This window comes from Saimiri boliviensis, chromosome 5 (genome assembly GCF_048565385.1).
Source record: "Saimiri boliviensis isolate mSaiBol1 chromosome 5, mSaiBol1.pri, whole genome shotgun sequence".
NCBI classification, from domain to species: Eukaryota; Metazoa; Chordata; class Mammalia; order Primates; family Cebidae; genus Saimiri; species Saimiri boliviensis.
Window position 1 is genome coordinate 16,469,894 of NC_133453.1, and position 26,333 is coordinate 16,496,226.

At 39.7% G+C, this 26,333-nt stretch overlaps 1 protein-coding gene across 9 annotated transcripts in view; it reads left to right on the forward strand.

Moving 5' to 3' along the window:
- DOCK10 (dedicator of cytokinesis 10) overlaps nucleotides 1-26,333 on the forward strand; it is a 278,160-nt gene that overhangs the window by 205,104 nt on the left and 46,723 nt on the right. For all 9 annotated transcript variants that reach the window (XM_074398952.1, XM_003925467.4, XM_074398949.1 and 6 more), the window contains exons 25-30: nucleotides 1,209-1,278; nucleotides 4,759-4,872; nucleotides 9,391-9,462; nucleotides 16,642-16,788; nucleotides 22,254-22,337; nucleotides 24,645-24,741. In XM_074398952.1, coding sequence (XP_074255053.1) covers nucleotides 1,209-1,278; nucleotides 4,759-4,872; nucleotides 9,391-9,462; nucleotides 16,642-16,788; nucleotides 22,254-22,337; nucleotides 24,645-24,741 — 584 coding nt within the window. The remainder of the gene's footprint in view (nucleotides 1-1,208; nucleotides 1,279-4,758; nucleotides 4,873-9,390; nucleotides 9,463-16,641; nucleotides 16,789-22,253; nucleotides 22,338-24,644; nucleotides 24,742-26,333) is intronic.

Here is a 26,333-nt window from a genome sequence, read left to right on the forward strand (position 1 = left end):
AAGTCTTCATTTCTCTGAAGTAAATGCCCAGAGTGTAACTGCTGGGAGGATAGGGTGGTCACATGTTGACATATAAGAAAGTACCTATTCTCCAGAGTGGCTGTATCGTTTTGCATTCCCTCAAGCATGTTTTTTTTTAAATATTAAATTTTTTTAACTGTTCTTACTTTAAATTTGGCTATACTAAATTCTTCCAACTTTTTTAATCTGGCCAGTGCCTTCACAGATCACAATTTCTTCTTTATAGTGTTTCGAATTAATTATTAAATCATCTATTTGTGCTGTTCATTTTTTATAAAAACTTAGTTATAGCCTTCTGGGAAAAAAAAAAATGTTACTTTGGCCTTGAAGTATTTCCAGTGTCTTTCTAATTCAAAGACATATTAATAACCTTTCTCTAAATGAGTGTTCTTAGCCTAGTTTTTAAAGCAGAGCCTGAAATCCTAGAAAATTTAAATATCTCTAACGGCTCCACAACCATCCAGTTCTGGAGCCACATTAGAGGATCCCAACTATGCCTTCAACTCATACTCCTTTCGACATGCGAATGTGTCCGTGTTGGCAAGACTCTTAAATACGGCAGCTAACAGATCTGTTGAAATTCTGAGATATTCCTAAGCACTATAGCCATGGAGCAGCTGGTAGTGTTAATGCGGGGAAAAGGAATCGACCTCTAAATCATTGCTGCTAGAAACTCCAACCCGGCTAAGGGGAAAACAAAGCAAAACAAAACAACTGCGTCTTAGCCTAATTACTTTTTCCGAAAACGTATATAGTGCCTATGGGTTGAAAAGCAAGCCCTTCTCAAACGAAGTATGATTATTAACTTGAGATTACAAGTCTTATATTTAAATTAGGTACTAAAAATAATCCCTTTTGCAAAAAGATAGTGTCAAAAAATGCACAGACCATAATTAGCACATTCAACTTGGGCAAAAAGTCTCCACTGTGATGTCATAACCCTAAGACACTACTTATATCTTTGTGCTTCAATGTTTCAAAGTAGGAAATGGCTAATCAGTGCTATAGCTGTTAAATACCCAGTATTGGGTATGGGGGTGAGGAGGGCAAGGAAAGAGTTAGAGATTGGTTCATTCATTCACCCAGTAACTATTAAAGACCCAATTTATGAAGCACTCTAATGACAAACTAAAGTGGGATTTTTCTGCCTTCTCCAGAAAGGCCACTGATCAGCTTTGCTTTTCCAGGGTTCTGACTGACATTGTGGCCAAATGCCATGAGGAGCAGCTGGATCATTCTGTCCAATCATATATTAAGGTATGAAGTTGCCTCCTGGAAATTGTTCATATCCCCTTGTGCTGTGTGGCTTGTCTCATTTCCTGTCTGCAGTGAGTGGGAAGTTTTCTCCCTTTGAGTGGTGCCCACCACACTAATATCAGGAATTCCCCTTAGCTACTTACAATTCCATCTCTTTGCGTTAATGGGCTAAATGAATTTTTAAGTGTATAAATAATGTGTACATGTGCAAATAAATATTTAAATGGGGAGAAGATAAAAGGATAGAGGAGAAAACTAAAGTCAACATGACAAGTAAGTGAGATTCCCATTAATTTAAGGAAGACTTTCCTATTGGTTTGTTGAATGCTCTGTGTTTCTTCTGTAATGTTTTCTTAGCTCTTTCTATTGTTTTCTCAGGCATTATTTCATTTTCCCAGTTACTGTATATTTGTACCTGCTTCTGGTATGTTAAGTCCTTTATCTTCTGGCATGAACCACTTGCCCATTCCATCAGTGTGCACTGCTTCTCCCAGTGTCCTATGTCAAGTGTTCACTCAGAGACGTTCTATTCTCATTTCCAGTTGGCCTGTGGATTAATGCCAGTGAACTTGTGATGATGTTTGCACTTTCATAGTTCCCACCTAAATGTCATCCTCTTGAATGAAAAGAAAGAACCTGTCTAGAAATACGGAAGAGTATCTTAAATTACTTTATAATACATAGAGGACCTAAATCTCTATTTTTTCCTATGCATAGATTAAATCTTTTGGAGATGGATTTTTCATCAAAAAACTATATTCTCTTAATAAGTATGCACAGACACTCATATATTCAAGATGTCTAGAAAAATAACTAGAGAAGAATTCAGTTCTTTTGTGTCAGAAACTTGTGTTTAAAAAAACAAAAATCCAAGCTCCCGTAAAAGGAAGTAACCAGAAATTGCACTCTGGAGCAAACTCCTCTGAGATATCATCTGTAAGGAAATTTTTTTCATTGCGGTTTTTATGTCCATATGTTTTCTAACTGCCAGAAATGTTCTTTGTCTTCCCAAATACCAAAGCATGAGTGTGTGCCCTTTTTAAACACAGGCGATATGCCAAAAATAGTTATTTCACAATAATTTCTCTATGGTATAATTTTAGCAAGAGCCACATCTCAACTGCACAAAGCCAGTTCCACCTACAAATATGCCTTTTTAGTTTGCTCTCTAAGATAGGGTCATAGCTTATAGAGTATCGATGAATTTAACATTCAACAGAATCACCTGGAGAACTTTCACTCTCCCAATGTTTCATTTCAATCCTTAAAAGGACTGAGAAGAAGAAAAAAAGTCCTTAATCCATCTTACACACAGGCATCTCCATTTCGACACACATTATTTTCCTCATGTCAGTGGAATCATTGAAAATTACATTAAGGGCCAGGCACGGTGGCTCATGCCTGTAATCCCAGCACTTTGGGAGGCCGAGATGGGCGGGTCACAAGGTCAGGAATTCGAGACCAGCCTGGCCAATATGGTGAAACTCATCTCTCCTAAAAATAGAAAAATTAGCCAGATGTGGTGGCGTGTGCCTGTACTCCTGGCTACTCAGGAGGCTGAGGCAAAAGAATCACTTGATCCCAGGAGGCAGAAGTTGCAGTGAGCCAAGATCGTGCCACTGCACTCCAGGCTAGGCAACAGAGCAAGACTCCATCTCAAAAAAAAAAAAAAAGAAAGAAAGAAAATTACATTAAGAACCTCTGGTATTTTCACTATTTTTGTGATTACCAAGGCTAGTTCTTTGTGAGTACCACAAATCTCAGACTCTACTGATGAGGCTCTTGGAGAGATCCATTAGAAATGCATCCTGATTGGCCTTTATTTTTAACCAGGATATCTGAAATATCCCAGCAAGACCATCTCACTTTATAACATAATATTTAGCTTACTTTAAATGGTTCAAATATAAAAATATACCTATGTGGAATTTGGAGCTGATAACAATTTTGTAATACATTTTAACATATCCAAAACAAATACCTCCTAATAAATATACTCAACTCTCACTTTACTCTGGAAATACCACTAAGCTAACAAGTAAGACACTAGATTCCAGTCAAGGTCAAATAGTTAACTTAAGCCATGAGCCTCTCTGAACCTCAGTCTTCTCCTTTGTGACATGACATGAAATGACCAAAGGAACATTCAGCTCTATCATTCTGTGATTGGACTCTTGTTACAGTGCGTGCTTGAATGTCCTTGAAAGATGTGATATTCAATGTAATTTATATTTATTCAGAAGTCATCAAAACACCATTTCAAGTTCAGTGGTGCTAAATGCTGTTAACTCACTTCATCTACAATATTCAAAATGCACACATACACCATGTCTTTTTCAAAGATGCGTGTCTAAAATCCGTCTAATTAAATGCCATGGTTAACAGTGATTTGTAGCACTGATGAGTTATAGTTGGAATTTTAAAATAAGAATATTTCAGTGCTAGTTTAAATGCCCTTCAGGCTAAATAGCTGTGCATGGCATGAGCTCATTGGTGATGACATTACTCTCATCTGAGGTATAATCCATGAGAGGGAAAAATTATATTCTTAGTTTTATCTAGTTTCATGCATCCATTAACTTCATCTTTCTCCTTCGAGATGAACTTGGAGAAGTCAAATCCCACCAAGACAAGTTAGATGCCAATGTGCTACAAAGTTTAAAGAAACAGTTATAGATGTAAAAGCTAATGTGCCTCTGTGTTAAGCCATTCATTCTTTTTCCTGCCTTCACTCTGAATTATAGTGAAATCTGAATTGTGAAAATTATGAAGAAATGTCCTTCCATGAGGCAAAGCCAACTCATAAGTGAAACATTATAATTCAGTAATAAGCATTTTATATTTGAAATTGATATTGATATCCTTAAAAGAGATGAAGAAATACTGAAAACTGGCCATTATGTGCACTCAGTGGTGCACGCCAAAACCAGTCTTTTGTGGAAATTTTTAAAAAGTAAGCAGTATTTCTTATCTTACTGATGGCCAATGTTCATGAACACCTTGATAGATGTGTCTAAGCATGGGATGATAAACCCTGGGCTTGTGGGGAGCTCACCTACTGGCCTCTGGAAGGCACCGGCTTCCCCACTTGGCTATTTGAGTGGGTGCTCTACCCTTTCAGGATGAAGAATTGCTACCATGCCACCTGTTACCAGTGGAGGAAGGAGAAGGGGAATGTGTCCTAAGTAGGTGGGTCAAAGCCCTCCATGTTTCCTTGAACTTGCAAAATTGCTCTCTGGCTCCTTCTCTTGATTTCTACAAAGAGTTTTGAGAAGAGCTTAGGTGAGCAAGGCCCTACCTGTGCAAAGTCCTAAATAGGAACAGGTGTGTACTGCTCTTATCATTGGGCCTGCATTTATTTTGTGGCAAGATCTGGCATGAGCAGATAATTTTGAGATATGAGTTATTCATATGACATAATTTCTAAAGCTTCATTTTTTTAAAGTATGTAACTTCATTCACTTTCTGGATTTTCTTCAGTTTGTCTTCAAGACCAGGGAATGCAAGGAGAGGACTATACATGAGGAACTGGCTAAAAATGTGACTGGCCTTTTGAAATCAAATGACTCAACAACAGTAAAGCATGTCCTAAAGGTAAGTATTGAGAGACTGTCCTTTAACTGAGAGTACTAGGCATGGATCATGCTCACCCTGGAAAATAATGAGTCATTGATTTTCATAGACTGTTTCTTTGTAGTTTCCGGCATAAGGTTCATATTGAAACTTAGCATATAAAGATACTAAGCAAAAGAGAGCTATATCAAGACAACATAGAAAAAAAGTAGAATGGGCTGGACTCAGTGGCTCAGCCCTATGATCCCAGCACTTAAAGTGGGCAGATCATCTGAGTTCAGGAGTTCAAGACCAGCCTAGCCAACATGGTGAAAGCCCATCTCTAGTAAAGATACAAAAATTAGTCGGGTGCAGTAGCCCATGCCTGTAATCCAGCTACTCAGGAGGCTGAGGCAGGAGAATCACTTAAACCTGGGGGGTGACAGAGAAAGACTCTGTCAGGAAAGAAAGCAAGCAAGAAAGAAGGAAGGAAGGAAGGAAGGAAGAGAGAAGGAAGGAAGGAAGGAAGGAAGGAAAGAAAGAGAAAGGAAAGTTAAAGGAAAGGAAAGGAAAGGAAAAGAGAAAGGCAAGGCAAAAGGCAAGGCAAGGCTAGAGTGGACCCAAGTTAAGTGCTTTGGCCTAAAGGCAGAATGGATAATTATTTAAAATGATCTAAACAGTGCCAGTGTAGCACAAATAGTTTGTTGAGTTTTTAGCCGCAGAAAAAGAAAAAAAAATGTGCAACAGTGGAAAGGATTAATGATGTCGTATTGGTGAATAGGCTTACAGCGGAGAGGAAACTGGGCAACAGCCATTGTTTGGCTCTGAAAAGTTGAAATGCATGCATTAGTAGGAACATAAAGAAGAGATGGCGACAAGCTTATAAAAAGATAACTCTGAATTATTTTAGAATCATGGATTTAGTCCCAAGTTAGGTTTAATTGTATGCTGTGACTTGACAGATGAACAATTGGTTAGTAAATAGCTAGGGAAAAAAGCTAGGATCAATAAGCCTCAACATAAGTTCACTAATATCATATTATCCTAGGCCAAGCAATTTGTTTTTTGAATTAGCTCATGAGTATATTCATTCTATTTATTCAACAAATGTATTCTGGTTGCCTCTCATGTGATAGGCACAGTTCTAAGCAATTGGGATATATCAGAGAACAAAACAAAGATCCCTGCCCTTGAGGAGTTTACATTCTACTAGGGGATTAAAAACTATAGACTACAGATATAATTTAAAATATAGGCTGGGTACAGTGGCTCATGCCTGCAATCCCAGCACTTTGAGAGGCTGAGGCAGGTGGATCTCCTGAGATCATTTCAAGACCAACTTGGCCAATATGGTGAAACTTCGTCTCTACTAAAAATACAAAAAATAACATTGGCCAGGCGTGGTGGCAAGTGCCTGTAATCCCAGCTACTCAGAAAGCAGAGGCAAAGGAATCACTTGAACCCAGGAGGCAGAGGTTGCAGTGAGCCAAGATCGTGCCATTGCATGCCAGCTGGGCAACAAGACCAGATAGATAGATAGATAGATAGATAGATAGATAGATAGATAGATATTGTATATTAGAAGAGAAGATGCATTGGAAAAATTGTAGAATGGGTAAGAATTGGGCATTGTGAGTGCTGAAGGTACAGATGAGATTTGAAGTTTTAAATAGAGTGGTCAGGATGTATCTGATGGAGAAGGTAATTCTTGAACAAAAAAAAAATGTGAAGGTGAAGAGGGTGCTGGTTGCGGGGATGCTCAGAGGAAAAGACCTGCATGAAGTCATCAGGCAGCAGCACGGCCAGTGTGTCTGCAGGAGACAGGGAAACCACTGTGGCTGGAGCCAAATGAGCAGGAAAAAAAAAAGGAGGATAAATTCATAGAAGCCACTGGAGGCTTAGCGGGTAGCTCGGCCCGGTGTTCCCACTCAGGGCAGAATTGGGAGTTGCATCACTGGAGGGTTTTGAGTACAGGAGTGATGTTTTAAACCAAGCCAACCTTGGCTTAAAAGGATCCCTCTGGTTGCTGTGTTGAGAATGGACTACAGTAGGGTAAAAATAGAAACTGCAGCCCCGTGAGGGACTGTCAGGGAAGCAGGGTATTCTGGGGAGAGTCACTCTCAGTTAAAATATGTGGTGAAGGGAAGGCTTGCAGAAGAATTGCATCTTCAGGAGATTGTGCTGATGATGGACCGTGTGCTCTGGAGGGTGCGGCAGGTGGGTTCCAAAAGATGGGAGGTAGCGCAGTGTGTGGATACATAAGGGAATGTGCAGAGAGGGCAGGAGAGGAGTCAAGGCTTCATCTGTCATCAAACGTGACACAGGCAAAAGCTCAATTTCACTAGTTCTGGTGGATTCAAAGAAAATAGTGGAGACAGGCCGGAATGCTAAGGGGTAGAAAGCGGTAGGAGTCTGTCGAATTAAGAGACAAATGTTGGAACATTTGACATGATGGCTAAAAATAGTTCAAACAAGATTGGGGAAAGAGGATTGCAGCAGCACGCCCGGGATTTATTCATATTCCTAACAACATGTTTCACTTCTAGTAGTCATTATGATGCTACTGGAGTGCTAGAATAGGATTGGTAGCCATGCCATTTCTTCTAAGAGAAATGACCACTTCGTTAAGCCAGAGCTGCCTTTGTAGAACATCAGTCCCTATATTTTCAAAAATTTGTAGCAGCATTGTGTGTATGAGCTTAAAACAGGACATAATCCAAATGCCCATTGACAGTAGAGCAGATAAGTACATGGTGATTACGTATGCCATGTGGTGACCATATGTGATCCACCAGCTACACGCTTCCAACGTAAACGAACCGCAGAACAGAATTTGTTGAATGAAAAATGCAATCTTAGAAGAATACATGAGGACAGTTCTGTTTATATGAAGTTCAGTGGCCAGATAAATATCCCACCAATGTATAAGTGTTCATGGAAAAATTGTGAAGTAAAGCAAGGGAATGATTAGCACAAAATTTAAAACTGTTATCTGTGGTGGAAGGGGTGGGACGCAGAGAGAATGCAAGGGGTGTATTCCTGAAACTGTACATATATGACATAACTTTTTGTAGCTGGGATAAATGTCATCCTTAGGCCCAGGAAAGAAGGGTGCCATTCTGGGATGTACTTTGTTCTTCTACCGCACCCATCCTGATAGGCCAAGGTTTGAGAGGAGCTAAGAGAATAAGCCCACTAAGAGCACCTACCTCCCCTTCTAGACCTCGAAGAAACCCTTGCTCAAGGTCCTATAGGCAGATTCCCAGGCCTGCTTCAATTTCTTCCCCAAGTCCATCCTCAAGAGGATAGGTCTTGGTGCCTGAGTGCAACGCTAGACCCCAGGAAGGAGCTATTTGTGGCAAGGGAAGGGCCCAGTTGTGGACAGCACTCAGATGTGCAGACTGGACACTTTCAAAAAGAGCTCAGGTGAGCAAGATCCTACCTCTGCAAAACCCTAAGTAGGAACAGGTGTGTACTGCCCTTATCATTGGGCCTGCATTTATTTCATGACAAAATCTGGCATGAGCAGACAATTTTGAGATATGAGTTATTTAGGTGACATAAGTTTCTTTGTTTTTTAAAGTATTTAACACATGCACACCAGGCCCCTCAAGGTACAGGACAGAGCCATGGGCAAGAAGAGAAGGGGTAGGACAGGTTCTGCACCCCCCAGGCCCTCACACTCTGGTGAAGCTACCAAGGTGTTATGAAATTTTATTTGTCAGGGTAGGAGGATCAAACATATTTTATTTAACAGTTTTTCAGCTTGACTTCAAACTTCTAGATATTTAGACATAAGCCCTTCCATTTTTACCCTTACTTCTAACCTTTGAAATTTTGGGGGTGAGCCTGATACAATAAAGTTTATTTAAGTCGGGCGTGGTGGCTCACGACTGTAATCCCAGCACTTTGGGAAGCTGAGGCGGGAGGATCACCCAAGCCCAGGAGCTCAAGACCAGCCTGGACAACATGGTAAAACCCTGTCTCTACAAAAATAAACACAAAAAATTAGCAGGCATGGTGTGCACACCTGTAATCCTAGCTATGCAGGAGACTGAGGTGGAAGAATCACCTAAGCCCAAGAGTTCAGAGCTGCAGTGAACCATGATTGCACCACTGCACTCCAGCGTGGCAACAGAGTGAGACTGTCTCAAAAAAAAAGTTTGTTTAGTAATTAGAACATCCCATGAATAAATATTTCACAAAACAACAGCTTAGTCAGTCATGCCAAGTAAACTGGTAACTTGTTTTAGTTTAAATGTTTTTTGAGAGGATTGAGAAACTGAAATGTCTGACATTTATTTTTACCATTGGAACTTTTTATCACACTTTATAGTGGAATAAAATATATTCTCTATTATAGTGGGAAAGGTTTTTATTCCACAGTGGAATGAAAACCATCCCACTATAATAGAGAATATATTACCACTCTAATTCATTTAGTTTCAAATAATACATTTTAACATACAACGTTGTAGTATTACATATTGCAAAGAAAAACACCATCATTATTTTACCATAGGATAATAAATATCTTGTTGCCTTCTTTTTTCCTAACAGCATTCCTGGTTCTTCTTTGCAATTATCCTAAAATCGATGGCACAGCACTTGATTGACACAAATAAAATCCAGGTAAGAACATAAGGAATACAATATTATAATATTTTTTACAATATCATCCATCAATTACACTAATGATTATGCTGTCATTATTTCCATCTTTATTTGCTTTGTAAAACTTAGAAATTTATGATAATTACTTTGTAAGTAGAAGAAATGACTGTGTACATCAGCAGAGGCCCTTCAGAAGCAGATGCCAAGAAAATATTGGAAGTGCAAAAGATGTATTGGAGGGAAATAACTCTAAAGGACAAAAGGAATAGGAAAAAGAAATGGGAAAGTCTGATACCTGTGAATGAAAAGGGGGAAGGAAGGAGGATTGGCCAGGAAGAGTCTCACAGTGATAAGGTTTTAGCTGAGTTGGTGGGAGGTCTGAGAGCAAAGAGTAGTCATTAGAGGAACCCTGCACTGGGGAGGCCATCTGACTCCAGGACCTCCACAAACTCAATTGACTGGGAGCAGCCTGGGGAGAGAGTAGCCTTGGCATGAATGCTGGAGTAGATCCCAAGATGCAGCAGCTCTTGATATTCCTCCCACTAGATTCTGTTTTGAAGGAACATTTGAGCGATGTGCATTCCTGGCTGCCACAGTCCACAGTTTGCATGACATATTGGACATATTCATGAATCTTCTTCCCCCTAGTTCCCATGGGGAACTGAAAGGAAGTTCCTGAAAGGAAGCTTAGAAGAGGGATGCTGGTGGGATTAACTACAGCCCCTGCTGTGGCTTTTCAGGAGCCTACATATTACTCATCATCTCCTGCTTCAATTCTCCATCTAGATTCCTCTCACTTTAGCTAGCAGCTCTGAAGGTTTTAGTGACTCACCTGGTGATGTGACCCAAAGCCTCACTCTAGAGTGGTCTCAGCCTTTGGCCCTCATACTCTACTGACACCAGAGTTGGTGCCTGTGACCATTCACAGTTACAATGGAGTAAGGAAGACCAAAAAGCATCCCAGTAGATCACCTGAGCTCTACATATTTTTCTCAGCCCCCATTGTGGATAAGTCCAAGGGAAGACTTCTGGCATTGCCCCTGCCACACCTGGAGGGTAAATCAGAACAATGCTGTGTGAGGTGGGGTTGGTGGTGTATAGTGATGTTTTGATTTACTCTTTTGGTGGGAGAGAAGCAGTGTCAGAAGCTCCCACCTGGCCTCCCTCACTAGGATACCGCCACGGACCAAGCACCCCATGCAAGATTACCTCAAATGCCAATTTTATTAATACAAATTATACATTTGGGACCAGTTACACAACTATTGTGGGGATCTTTGAATCCAGTGGAACTACTGTTAACAGAACGCTAGTCAGGACTCCATTTTTAATCCCTGTAAGTCCCTAGTCTCTTAGGGCAGACATTGTGATGCTTTTCATTTCTGGATATCAGTGTCAACTCAGATCCTGTGTCCAACAGTCCTTGAACTACATTCCCTTCTCCTTAGTGTACAGTAGCCTGAGTAAATGGCTACAGGGCCCTTTGGAGAAGAATTGATAGACTCATTACAGTATGTACTTACTGCATTGTTACAGGGGGCTTTCCTTTAGGGACCCCGAAAGGACCCCGTCACCTCTTCAGTCAATGTGTACCAGATCTGAATTCTGACCCAGGTCCAGGAACAGAGAAAGGAACCATGACTGTTCATTGGAATGAACATCTTCATCTTCCACTTGCCCGTTCTTGCCTTCTTTGTTAATATGATGTACCACCATTGCTGGTTGCTGCCTGTTTTGTCCCTAGGAGTTCCATGCATCATTAACCAGCTCTACAACTCCCTGAGAGTCGGTCCCTCTTGGCTTCCCCAACAGTCTTGCTATTTGTCATGATACTCACAGCCCCCTGGCTCCTGGAGATTAAGCACAGTGCACAGCCTCTGTTGTTTTGGTGATCCCTGATCCCCATGGCTGCTCATGAGCCAGCGCTGTGACTGCCACTCCTGCCAGCAGATGGGAAACATCCCTGACTTTCTTGACAATGTTGGTCCTGAGCGCCTTATTGGTGGCCATAGGGCATGCTGTCTTCTGGGCCTGTCTGGGGAGGTTGATACACTGATGGATCTTCCGGTCTCAATTAATATCCATGCCCACATAGCCACCTCCCTCCACCTCTTTATTTTTTCCTCTCTCCTCTGCCAAGACAACTCAGACATTTCCACTTTGCTTAAAGTAGGCCATCTCCAGGATTCTCAGAGCCACCCTAGCAGTGAGTTACTCATCTCCTGAGTTCTTATTTAATCCCGTGTTCTGAAAAAGCACCCCCATGTCAATGCATTCTAAGTTACCTAACCTTACATTCTGGCCCACATCCTCAATGTCCAATTGTGGAGGTTCAGCCCTGCTGCCTCGTGGTACATGCTAGCTAATTTTTATAACCCCTTTGGGTGTATTCTCTTTCCTGCTTTATTAGGAAAGCAAGTCCCCAGCTGGGATAAGCTAGGATTTAACCCCCAGGTGTTTCCCTGATCACCCGAAGCAGAGGCGGGACAACTCCTCAAGGGTTTGCCTAATTTCTAGTAGGGAGAGACCTTTGCAATATCATCTTGCATGGGAAGAGTGCTGACACTTAATAAAGAGGAATTAAACTTCTCCTAGCACTGAGACTTCAGGGAAGTGTGTGCAGAGCCACTTCCTTCGAGTCATCCATCCAGAGGTCTTCATCCATGCTCCCAGGCCCTGGGTCTTTCTGATCATGGCCTTGATCTCAGTATGACAGAAATGCCTTGCTGGACCTTTAATCATCTGTAGAGTTCCATAACTCTTAACTCGTAAGTCCTATGTTTGCTTTTCTGCTCTATCTGCCCTTCACTTCTGGAGATGAGAGCTTCCTACCTGCGGCGGGAGAGACAATCTAACACAAAGATAAAATAGTTCATATCTCCCTGTCATTCAGCTGTATTGGGGTCAGGAAACCTCACTGTTGCAATTAATTCCTGCTCTGTCACTAACTTGTTAGCTGATAAAAACGACAACATCTCAGAGCCTGTTTTCTCTTCGGTAAAAAGAATGGATTTAACTAAAATTCTCTTCTGGTTCCTACCAATATATATCTGCTTGTATAGATAGGTCACAAAACACACCTGTGAGCAGCCTAAGAATAAATGAACTGATCATAACTAGTATGATTGTGTCCAGCAGTTTATCTTCCCTGACTGAATTTGCTTTTCATGACCCCTTTCAGTGATAACCCTCACAGCCTAGTTTTCCTTCAGGAGCCCTGCACCTTCCGCTTTCTATACCATCTCTAATCATCACAGTGGGAAAAGACTTGATATCATTTTTTTTTTTTTGAGACACAGTTTCATTCTTGTCACCCAGACTGGAGTGCAATGATGTGATCTCAGCTCACTCCAACCTCCACTTCCCAGGTTCAAGCGATTCTCCTGCCTCAGCCTCCCAAGTAGCTGGTACTACAGGCATGCACCACCACACCCAGTTAATTTTTGTATTTTTAGTAGAGATGGGGTTTCACCATGTTGGCCAGACTGGTCTCGAACTCCAGATCTCAGGTGATCCACCCACCTCTGCAACCCAAAGTGCTGAGATTACTGGCATGAGCCACTGCACCTGGCCTATTTTTCCCCCCTTGAGACAGGGTTTCACTACCATTGCCAAGGCTGGAGTGCAGTAGTACAACTGTAGCTCACTGCAGCCTTGACTTCCCAGACTTAGGTGATTCTCCCACCTCAGCATCCCTAGTAGCTGGGACTACAGGTGCAGCCACCAAGCCCAGCTAATTTACATATATATATATATGTATATATATATATAGTAAAATGGGGGTTCACCATGTTTCCCAGGCTGATCTCAAACTTTTGGGTTCAAGTGATCTGCCCACCTTGGCCTCCCAAAATACTGGGATTACAGGCATGAGCCATTGTGCCTGGCCCTGATAATATCATTTGACACCAAAGCGTTCACAATAAACTTTTCCCAAGCTATTTGTATTTTCTTTTTAAATTGTCAAGTGAATGGCTTTCTCCACTATTAAAGGAATTTCTGACATCCAAGGAGTAAGTGTGGGAGATTTGAGGAAGTCAGGGGAGATATCTGGTTTAGTCCTCTGAGAGTTGCAATGTGGTTAGGCAGATTGGAACTCACATTGCCTCTTGGCCAATGTGAGTTCCAATTTCCTGGGAATGGCTGGGTGCAGTGGCTTATGCCTGTAATCCCAGCACTTTGGGAGACCAAGGTGTGCGGATCACCTGAAGCCAGGAGTTCCAGACTAGCCTGGGCCAAAATGACGAAACCTCATCTCTACTAAAAATATAAAAGTTAGCTGGATCTGGTGGTGTGTACCTGTAATCTCAGCTACTCAAGAGGCTGAGGCACAAGAATGCTTGAACCCGGGAGGTGGAGGTTGCAGTGAGCTGAGATCACGCCACTGTACTTCTGGCAGGGTGCAACCCAGTGAGACTCCGTCTCGGAAAAACAAAACAAAACAAAAAACAAAACCAATTTCCTGGGAACCACTGAATGTCTTCTCAAGGCTATTCTTTAGTAGCTCATTAAACCTTTTGTTTCCCATCATCCTCCTTGTTTCTAAGGAAATTCCCAAATGCCTACAGTTCTGCCCATGCATTCCAGGCCTATTCCTCTTGACCTTGGCATGCTATAGCTCAGATTCGTGGTGGTCCAGCTCTGCAGCTTGGGAAGTGTGTCACCATCTCACTCCCTTCATCACTTGTCCTGAGACAAAAAATTCACAATCTCTGGTGCAGGAATTCTTTCACCTCAAGTCTTTAGGATATACTTCTGGAAAACAGTTTTACAAGTATGCATCTATTTATTAGACAGACACCTTTGGGTTCAGAGTGAGAGCAGACCACAAGGAGACTTTGAGAAGAAGGGGTAAAGAGGAGGGAAGAAATGGAATGTTAAAGCCCAAGGCATTCATGCATATGCATGTGGGGAAAATGTAGGCATGATGTGCTTAATGAATTTGAGAGGGCTAACAAAATGAGAAGAGGAAACTAAAAGTGTGCTTTGATTCTTTAAAAGGTGATTGCTGCTTTTTGTAGGTTGTTTACCTTAATTACCCAAGTTGTATGGAAGAGAATTTTTAAAATGCTATGTGATCAAATGAGTTAAGCTTATTAGTTGTTAATTTATTTGACTTCAACAATAAACTTTAAGTATATAGAGTAACCGTGAGGTTTTCAAAATATCCAGGCAGTGATGTCCTGGTAATGTGGCTTAAAAATAGAATCCATCCTGGCCAGGCAAGGTGCTTCACGCCTATAATCTCAGCACTTCGGGAGGCCAAGGCGGGTGGATCACAAGATCAGGAGTTCAAGACCAGCCTGGCCAACATGGCGAAATCCCGTCTCTACTAAAAATACAAAAATTTTCTGGGCGTGGTGGCACGTGCCTGTAATTCCAGCTACTCAGGAGGCTGAGGCAGAAAATTGCTTGAACTTGGGAGGCGAAGGTTGCAGTGAGCCGAGATCATGCCACTGCACTCCAGCCTGGGCAACAGAGCAAAACTCTGTCTCAAAAAAAAAAATAGAAGCCAGTCTAACCCAGCTCAAACATCCCATTAAATTCCATTAAATCTCTGTTTCATACAACTCGTGTAACTTCAGCCTTCATGATTTTTATTCTTGCAGCATGGAAGGCTGGGTGCTCACAATTTCAAAATACATGGTTTAGTGTGACTCTAAATTCCATATTTCTATCTATAGGGAAAAATCTGTCTGGGTCTAATTTTTAAAGCCAACTTGTAAAGATGAATTAATCTTATCAGGAAGTAAGCCTACACTTTTAATCCTAGCACGTTGGGAGGCCGAGGCAAGTGGATCACTTGAGGTCAGGAGTTTAAGACCAACCTGGCCAACATGGCAAAACCCATTGCTACTAAAAATACAAAAATTAGCTGGGCATGGACTACAGGTAGATACCTGTAGTCCCAGCTACTTGGGAGGCTGAGGTGGGAGAATCACTTGAACCTAGGAAGCGGAGGTTGCAGTGAGCTGAGATCACACCATTGCACTCCAGCCTGGGTAACACAGAAAGAGTGTGTGAAGAAGAAGAAGAAGGAGAACGAGGAGGTAAGGGGAGGAGGGAAGGGAGGATGAGGAAAAGGAAGAGGAAAGCAGAGGCTGAGATGGAAGAACTCAGCTGTCCCAAATGTTCCCCTCATGTGCTGGAGTCCAAACAGGAGGGATGGATTTCCGGACCTGAAATGGTCTTTTGGGGTCTATAAAGCTTTATTCAGTGGATGTAATGTCATCTCACAGCCAAGCCCTTCTTTATCTTGACTTGTGAGGTCCCACTGGTGCCTCTTAACTGAAGCATATACTGGGATTAGGGAGTTAAGACTAGCTGGGACTCACCACACATCAGAGGACATTTCAAACCAATATCTGTACTCATTCAGTTATTCATTTATTAATTTCTTAGAGTTGTTTATTGGGGGAATTCCTGGTTTTAAAAAATCAAATTAATTGATGTGGGTTTTTTGTTTTGTTTTGTTTAGAGACAGAGTCTCACTTTGTCACCCAGGCTGGAGTGCAATGGCACGATCTTGGCTCACTGCAACCTCTACCTCCTAGGTTCAAGCAATTTTCCCACCTTAGCCTCCCAACTGGCTGGGATTACAGGCACCCAGCATCATGCCTCAGCTAATTTTTGTATTTTCATAGAGATGGGGTTTCACCATGTTGGCCAGGCTTGTCTTGAACTCCTGACCTCAGGTGATCCATCCACCTCGGCCTCCCAAAGTGCTGGGATTACAGGCTTGAGCCACCATGCCAGTCCAAAATAATTGATTTTTAAATGAAATAGAGAACTACATGTCAAAAAAATCTGGAGTAATGTTCATTAAACCATTAATAGTAGTTATTCCCTGAGAGGGAAAGGAGGAGAAGTAAGATTTAAGAAGTCACAGAAAAGGTTCATGGTTTACTTTGTACATTGCTACATTGTTTCAATAGTTTGCAATTAATATTTGTTATGATTGACTTTTATTATGAAATGAAAATTTTATTGACTAAAATTGAAGGAAGCATTAAATTAAATTGATGGCAACCATGACCTAGAAATTAAAAGACTTCTATTTTATTTTTACTTTCAAGTTTTCAAAAGGACTCTATTTATTTGATGATCTATAAAATAAAGTAAATCTTTCAGTTTATACCTCCTCAGCTTAATATTTTACTTTCCACATTATAAAGAAATAATCTGTTCTTTCCTTAGCTTCCCCGGCCTCAGAGATTTCCTGAATCTTACCAAAATGAATTGGACAATCTTGTCATGGTCCTGTCTGACCATGTGATTTGGAAATACAAGGATGCACTTGAAGAGACAAGAAGGGCAAACCACAGCGTCGCCAGATTTCTCAAGGTACAGTTACATGAGGTCACAGTTCTATTCAGGGCCCCGTGTGTGTGGATGCAAGACAGTCTAAACGTTCATCAGTTCGCATCTTCATGTATGATGAAAAGCCAAAACTAGCACTGTTAGATGAAAACTTCCATTTTTACATCTTTCCTCCTTGAAATATTTTTTAATTTTTTTTTTCCAATTTGAAGTCTTACCGAATAAAGGCTAAGGTTAGGGGAAAGTATCCATTTAAATGTAATCAAATTATAGTATTTCTAAATATATTTAAAGAGAAAAATGAAATTTTTAAAGAGGAAGCTGCACTACAGCAATATTATTCTCTTGGGCATTTCTGCCCTGGAAAGTGATGGTATAATGGCTTTAGCTCTGACAGTGATACCAAATAGCCACTTTGGGAAAACCTTCAGGAATTTAGCATTTTATTTATTATCTCCAGGCTTTCTCTTTCTTCTTCTTTTTTTTTTTTTCTTTTCTTTTCTTTTGACAGGCTCTCACACTGTCATCCAAGCTGGAGCTCAGTGGCATGATGATGGCTCACTGCATACGTGACCTCCCTGGGCTCCGGTGCTCCTCCCCTCAGCTTCCCGAGTAGCTAGGACCACAGGCACACACCACCAAACCTGGCTAATTTTTGTATTTTTTGTAGAGACAGAGTTTTGCCACGTAGCCCAGGCTGGTCTTAAACTCTTGAGCTCAAGAGATTGGCCTCCCAAAGTGCTGGGATGGATGACAGGTGTAAGCCACCGAGCTCGACCCAGGCTCTTTTTTACATGATGAAAAGATCACACTGATTGCATGAAAGGAAAAATATCAAGTAAAGTATTGAGTCATTACTTACTAAACTGGTTGTGTATGGAAATTAGTTATATGTCATTGAGTTACAACCATTTATATTGGACTGAGAGAAAAAAAGCAGAGTCAAAGAAAAAACTAAAATATGTAATTACAGTATATCATTTAAAGATAATGCATGCAATTAGAAAGATAATAGTTTCCTGTGCCTCTTTCTTTTGTCTAACTCTTGACTGCTGTAACCTTTATGAAGTCACTCATAAAGACTTGTTTCTTAATGGTAGTCACCAGAACATGTGGATGGGTATGAGAATATATAAATAAATACTAATAATATACCGTTAAGAACCTACAGAAGTGGAAAATGAGCCCAACCTGTCACTGGCATGTTTTAATCCAGCCTAATTTCTTTTTTAATATGTTAAAAACTATTTCAGATTATACATTATATGTGTTCTTATCCTGAATTTATTTTTTTCTTCAAGGTTTTGCCTCTGGTTTTTACTTTTTTCTTGCTTCCAGAAAGAGACAAGAATCATAAATGTTAAAAAGGAAGCATTTAAAAGGAGGGGGGGGGGAATTTACTGTAGTTTTCCACCACATTTTAAGACCTATGAGAATAAAGTTTATTGCTATGCTAGTAGTTTACTAGGAAACTTAGAAATAATTATATGTAGTCCAGTTTGTAAATAAAATATATTCAAAGAAACATCTGAAATATTCTTCCTTAAACTGCAAAAAAATGACGAATAAGTAAGTCTCTTAAAAAGGGAGAAGACCCCATAGTTACCTTCCTTATTTCTAATTTAAAGTTGTAATGGCATTTATTTGACACATAAAATTTTTTAAAAAATCATTTTGGAACACTTATTGGATGAATCATTTGAACTAGGAGCTAGAAAAATAAAGTAATTTTTGAAAATGTAAAACCGAACACAGTCATTTGGTGCAATACCAATGAACTGGACTTGAGATTTCAGCCACTCAGCACAGCCCACTTCCAGTGCTGACATCATAAATCTCTTTTATTTCCAGCAAACAGTCGTTATTTGCTCAACTGAGGCTTCAAATGACTGCTACCTCTTTTTGTATTGAAGTTTACATTAGTAATCAAATACTGTGAATTAGTCGACATTGGAATTTAACAATTAAAATATTGTAACTCCATGGGTTGTTCAAAGTTCGTTTCTAAGAACCAAGAAGAACCTCTGGGAATCAGTGTGTGGACATATAAAAATGTTCTACATGAAAAGGTAGCCTCCCTTACCCCACATCCTGGGAAAGTAATATTTTTTCAGCAATTATGCCAAAAAGCTTGTACATTTCTCAACGGCTCTCTCAGTGAAGTAGATAAGATTCAAATTAATGCAGCGTTTGTCGTTTTTCTTTCTGCCACCCACCTGGATCACAGCTCTGCTTATCTGAGCACACCTATTTAGATACTCTTTGTATGAAGCACAATATCAAGATGGTAGCAAAGGCAGATTCATTCTGATTTTTATTTTCTTGATCAGATAGCCGTATCTTCCAGCCCATTCACCTGACTAACCACTGCTTTGTTTCAATGAGCTTTTGGAAACCATTTGAAAATTACCTAATATTAGAGAGATACTTGGTTTTTTAGCAAACTATGTTTAAAGAAACATCTGTGGTATTTCTCTCTAAACATCAGATAAAGATGGATAAGCGAGTCTCTAAAAAGGGAAACTCCTTCATATCTACTTGGCTTACATAGCCTGTGCTTTCGGAATAAATGAATGTTTTCCTTAGAGTTCCTCTGCGCAAAATTTGGGGCCGCTGCCACATGAGCTAATGGTCTAACATGGGGGCAGAGGAAAAGCATCCAAGGTGAAAAAGAAAATGGTGGGTTGGGCGGGGGGGGGGGCAGTGGTTTTGTAAATTATGTAAGGAAGGGACAAAACATTCAGGTGGTTTGTTTTGAAATGTGGAAGTTCCTAACTCATATCCAAACCAACTGTAGAGTAAAATTCTCATTGCTCTCACAATTGGCAAAATAAAGTTTTTATTGTAATACATTTTAACAGGTGATTTAGAATATTTAGCCCTTCGTTTATTCAACCAAACCGAGAAAGAGTTTGGTAGGGTATAAGTTATCCTCTAAATTAACAGTCTGCACACTTTTTATGTAAAGAGCCAAATATGAAATATTTTCAGCTTCATGAGCCATACAGTCTCTGCCACAACTACCCAACTCTGTGACTGCAGCACAAAAACAGTAACAGACAATTCACTACACACAATATGTAAAGGACTGAGTGTGACCGTGTTCCAGTAAAACTTTTATTTAAAAAAAAAAAAAAAAAATCTAGCAGTGGGGCAGATTTGGCCCATGGGCCATAGTTCACCAAAGCCTGCTATAATTTATTTTCTATTAATATAAAAGATGAATATAAATTATCTTAAAATCAGAAAGGCCCCTCCATGCTTCAGCCATAAGCAAGTAGCCACTGCCTCTGGAGGTCAAGAAGATGCTAAGATGGACCAGACTCAGGGGGCCCAGGGCAAGAGGAACATACTTGGTGAAGCTTGACATGAGGGAGGGCTTTTTATAGGAAGAAAGCTGACTCTGCAGATCTTTCACCCTGGGAATGACCCCCTTTCTCCCTAACTTCCCCTTGGAAAGAGGATACCAAGCTGACCACATAGAAAATCTTTCTTCACAGTCAAGAAACCTCAACTTGATTCTTCTACTCCACAACACTGCCTTCTCCCCACAATTCCCATTTATGAGTGCTGGAGACAGGTCTCCTTCAAAGATCACAGGTCTGTTCTGCAGAGTAGCTGCCATAGGCTCCGGGATGTGGCAGTCAACATCCCTGCTCTGGACTAGCTCAGAGAGGGGACTCACCAGTCCCTCCTCCGTGGAGTCAAAATGCCCTGAATCTTCACCAAAGACTTCCCCACGGCTTCTTTTTCCTTTTCTTTGGAAGTTTCCAGAGCCTAGAGATGTGCTGAGTGGTCTTCCTCTCCTCTGCAAGATGAGGCCAGGGCCCCCTGATATTCCAAGGGTGGCCAGGTTGGGACTTCCTCCTGTAAATGGAGAGCCCGGGAGGACTAGACACAGGTGCCAGGAGGCAGCTCAGGGCAGAAGGCACCAAAGCCCGTTTCCATCTTCCCTTCCCCTTCGGGTCTGTCTTTTTAGCCTATGGTCATACTGTGGTGTCTACCTCTCTCCCACTCTTCTATTGAGCTATCTGAGGACTCGGAAGCCATTTACTTTTTACTGAATGAAAAATTATTGAAAGAACTAAAATTCATATTTAAAATGAAAATACAGATCAGGCAATGTACTAACACAGTCATGAATAAGTACATTTAAAAATTCAGAAGAAAGAAAAGAAAAAATTGAAAGGAAAAACAAAACAAAAATATAAGTGATCTAACAATTTGAAGAATGTCTTTGGAGAAAATAGCTCTTGTTTACACAAAGATATATTTCAAGGGGAGACTTTTCCCTTGGTCCACTCTCTAAAGCAATATTTTATGTGTAGTCCTGTCTGAGAAAAGAGAGCTGTGATTACAATTGAGGAGAGACCCAAGAAATGCAAAACCATTTTAATGGACCATCTTGAACTCTTTGGACAAGAAAGAAGCACTCCACACTCCACACCAGCTGTGGAATTTTTGTAAGCCGCATGTTTACTCACACCCACGCAGGTGAATAGAATGAGACACACACCAAGTGATGAGCCACAGATCCACTATGGGAAACACCTGCTTTAGTGCCTCCCCAGATCCAACGTTGGTAACTATGGTCCCTACCTCCTGCTCCACACTTGGCCTGTGCAGTCTTTGACCATGGTAGCTTGGTTACTGGTTACATGACCATCTGTCTTTTGGAGAAAAACCAAGTGCTCCTCCAAGCCTACTTACTGTTTAAGACTCTGCTTGAGATAGTAAAGAGAATTTGACCACAGAATAAGAAAGGTAGTGAGCAGCTCACAGATAGAAATAGTAGGATCTCCTTCCTTCGGCCTTCAAATGCAAGCTTCCTCAGCTCATAAGGAGAGGAACTATTCTGCTTAAAGGGGCCAGTGAGATTTAAAAGGGTTTCCTGACCCATCTCTACCACTCCCTGTTATGACCCAGTGTGTACAGGATACGATCTACAACTCCAAAAGTGTGAAATGGAATTACCAAAAAAAAAAAATAAAATGTAACTAAGAGGTTAAAAAAGTAGCAAACCGAAAAATAAAATATTTTATTTTAAAATATTTTATTTTTATATAAAATATTTTATTTTATTAAATTTCAAAATAAAATATTCTAGCCCCTACTTTTTATTAAATTAATAAATATAGATTTTTATGACATTTTATTAAATTAATATAGATTTGTAACTTTCTGATTGTTTTGTTCATATATTTTCATTTTGTTTTTCCATTCAATTTTTGTTTTCTTCTGAATTTTAAATGTACCTACTAATTACTCTGTTAGTATATTGCCTCATTTCTATTTTCATTTAATATAAATTTCAGTTCTTTTAGGTGTCATAGGTGGATGGCTGCTTAAGCATATTTTAGAGATTTTTTAAATAATTATACAACACATTTAGTTTAATGTTATTTCACTTCAATATATTTAATCATATTTTCTAAAATCTTTAAGGATTCAAATAAAAGTGTTTGAGGTTAGAATTTTATCTCTTTTAGCGCTGCTTTACATTTATGGACCGAGGATATGTGTTTAGGATGGTCAACAATTACATTAGCATGTTCTCCTCCGGTGACCTCAAGGTAAGAATCATGTACAGGAGTGATTGCTTTCTAAACTATGGCTTAGTAAATAAATAAGTGGATATCTGCTTAAATCATTAACCTACCCATTCTCTGTATCAGAAAGTGATTTCTATGCCAAGGAGAGGCAGCCTTTTAAAGTGTGCCTCCCAAAGCAGGATGGAATGAAAGTGTTTACATTTTATTTCATTTCCTGTGGTTGGTAAATAGAATGACTCTTTGCTGCTTCAATTCCTACAGTCCAGTTTGCCCTGGACTCACTTGGTTTTAGCACTGAAAAATCCCACTTCCCTGGAAACTTAAGTCCTGGGCAACTTGGGACAGTTGACTTCCCTACCCAAATAGGGATATATGTTGGGGAAATGTAAAGAAAACTCAAGAGCAGTGGTTCCTAAACCAGTGAATAGCATCACCTGGGAACTGAACTGCTGCCAATGGAGCCCAGAAATCTGTTTTAACAGGACTTCCAGGTGATTCTTATGCACTCTCAGGTTTAAGAGCCACTGAGCTACAGTTATGGCATGTGTGGGAGGGAACTAAGACTGGAAACGGGCCAGATCATTAAAGTTGGATCAGTTACTGTTCTTTGGGTTGCAAGCAACAGAAACTGACTCCAATTTGAGCAAAAGGGAATTTACTGGAAAGATATTGGGAGTAAACAGCGTTTACGAATCAGCTACAAAAGCAGGCTTTGAAAAGAGCAGGGGCCAAGCCCTTTCAAGCACAGGAATACAGTCATGTGTCACTTAATGACAGAGACACGTACTGAGAAAAGTATTGGTAAGTAATTTTGTCACTGTGTGACTATCATAGAGCGTACTTACACAAACCTAGATGGTATATATCCTACTCCATTATATAGCTCCGTTCTCATTGAATGGGGCCACCATTGTATATGTGGTCCATCATTCACCAAAATGTTACGTGGGTCCTAACGATAATTGCAAATGAAGAACCATTTGGCGAGGGTGCAGCTGCATCTGGTTAAATGAATCAACTGAAGCCATTTTTCCCCTCAACACACTACTTCAGATTCATCTTCCATAGACAAAGTGTGTGGACCTGCTTTGGGTCACATGCTTGCCTCTTAAGGCGGGAAGATAGGGCATCTGAATTAATAATTCTCGGTTGAAAACAGCAATAGACTTAGACCAGCCAAAAATAAATAATAAGATTCTTACAGCCTTTTTTGTCATGCTTACATGCTTAAACATTATTTTTGGTGAGATGGGGTGCAGTGGAGATTTGCTTTTGATCAGAGGAGTTACCTGATTATATGTCATTTGGTCTTGAAAATCCAATTCTTTCTCTAAATGTTTTTTGAAAGTATATTCTTCATTCATGCATGAAATTTGCAGAACATCCATTTAATTGCATCAGACCTAAATTATAAATTTTTTCAAAGACCAAACAGAATGTTCTCAATGTAAAATAATTAACATATAATTTAATAATGCTCCTGTTCACTTCGATGTACAAAGGTTTAAGTCAAATACTATCCTTTTTGAAATGGCAGTATTTTAAATTATTAACTGAAGTTGGCACAAAGTATAATTCTAAAATATCTCAGTAAATGGGATATATTTTATTTTGTGAGCTGAGATTAGTGAACATAATGATGGTGATTGAACTTAGTCTTAAAACATAGGGTTCGGAACATGATAATTTTTCCTACTGATGTAGCTATTCTTGACTCCCGTGTTACAGTATACTTTGACCATGCCTGGATTCCATTTATCTCTGTCTAACTCAAATGTTATTGAGAAGACAGACCTATTTGCAAGGGCAGGAAGGAAAGTGGAATTAAATAATATACTATGAGAACATGTGGCATACAGAGTTCTACTCTAATTTTAGGTGATGGGCACCATTGTCTTCCTTAGCTCTGAATGGTAGGACCTCATTGCAGAGGTCTGTTTCATTATCTCAGTGACGTCTTTGAGAGAATTTTTTGGATGTGTTACAGCAGAATTTTTTTCAGAATAAATGTATTATGATATATACTAAAAGAAACTAAAAAATATGACTCACTAGGAACTTACCTCATAGAAGCTACATAGAGGTTACAAATGGAATTATTTCCTGAGAAGGCCTTGACCAGTCTCCAAAAGTAGGGAACTTAACTGCTACAGTTCAGAGGGGACAAAATCCTTTCAACTTAATTACCTTGTGGTCCCACAAGTATACAGTAACTACTTTTTCTTTTTAGGGATAAGATTCAAGTACAGATTTTGTTTGTTTGTTTGTTTGTTTTTATTCACTTTCTTGGTTTGTAAATCATAGTCATTTAGTTTGTCTCTCTTTCAGACCTTGTGCCAGTATAAATTTGATTTTCTTCAAGAAGTATGTCAACATGAACACTTTATTCCTTTGTGTCTGCCCATAAGATCAGCAAACATTCCAGGTAATAAAATTCCCAGGGTTTTCGTCAGTTCCTACAAAGTGAATGTTTCTGTTTGTTCGCTTTACCTTTTGCTTATTATTATTTTCCTGTTTCCTCAGTCATAGTTTTGCTTGAAGCTGTCACAAGGGTGTCAGACCCAGGTAATCAGAATTAAATTAAAACGCAAAAGAGGTTGTTGGCATGTGGTGATAAATACGGCTTCATATTCCTCAATTTTTGTCTGTTTCCCTTTTTGTTAAAGAGAAGGCCAACAAAATTATAAACCTGGTGATTGTAAATCAAAGAATTTGAACTTAGAGGCACCTTACTGGCTCCAAAAGACACTTTTCCTTAGATTTTTGAGACACAAAATTATAGGGAGGAAAAGTACTTTGTGAATATCAGTTCATTTAAAATTATCAATGTGTGTATTTATGTTGAAATGCAGTTCTTCAAAATGAACTGTACAAAAAAAAAAAAAACTGCTATCTTGGAAGGAAGGGAGGGAAAGACAGATGGTGGGAGACAGAGAAATGCCACATTAGAAATACTTGACACTTCTGGGCCCAAGGAGAGGAAGAGGCTGGGTGCTTAGGTAAGCATGGGCTTCATATTTTGCTTCTTAGACTTACTATAGCATAAGTAGTCTACAGGAAATATGTGTATTTCCAGCTTTTATAAACTAAAAAAATTATATATGATACATATAATTTTATAAAAATTATACAATTTATAAGCATTATATATAAAATATATATGTTATGGTAGAGAGTATTATCCATCTAGGCATCAAAAACTAATCAAACGTCAAGATGCAAATAAAATACAAAAATTATTTAGGAACAGGAAATCCTTTATTACCAAGCAATGAGTAAACTATTTATGAGATACAGTTTTTTGGGTTTGGTTTTGTTTTGTTTTATTTTTGAGGCAACATCTCACTCTGTCACTAGCCCAGGCTGGGAGTACAATGGCATAATCTTGGCTCACTGCAGCCTCCACTTCCCAGGTTCAAGCAATTCTCCCACCTCAGCCTCCTGAGTAACTGGGCCTGCCACCATACCTGGATAATTTTTGTATTCTTAGTAGAGACGGGATTTTGCCACGTTGGCCAGGCTGGTCTCAAACCCCTGACCTCAGGTGATCTGCCTGCCTCAGCCTCTCAAAGTGATGGGATTATAGGCATTAGCCACCATGCCCAGCTGAGAGGTACAGTTCTGATAGTCATAAAAGCAAAAACTAAGATTGGTAAAGAGCCTCATTATACCTCCTTAACCTATTAGCTTACACTAGTATTCTGGAGGGAAAATTACATTATCAAGCCTATAAAAGTTGTACCAATTTAATCTTAAATATAATCTATATAATATTATTCCAACTTTTTCTAATTTATATAGCATATTTCATGGAAAATTGGGTAGAAATTATATATTAGATAGTAACATTTTTTTAATTTTTACTTTGTTCTGAATTTACTTTTTTTAATATAAATTAGTGCCAAGTTATTTTGGTTAGCCAGGCAGGTTGAAATATTCAAGAGGACCAAATCTTTATTTGGTCATTTTTATTTCAATTGCTTACTGTATTAGTCCATTTTCACATTGCTATAAAGA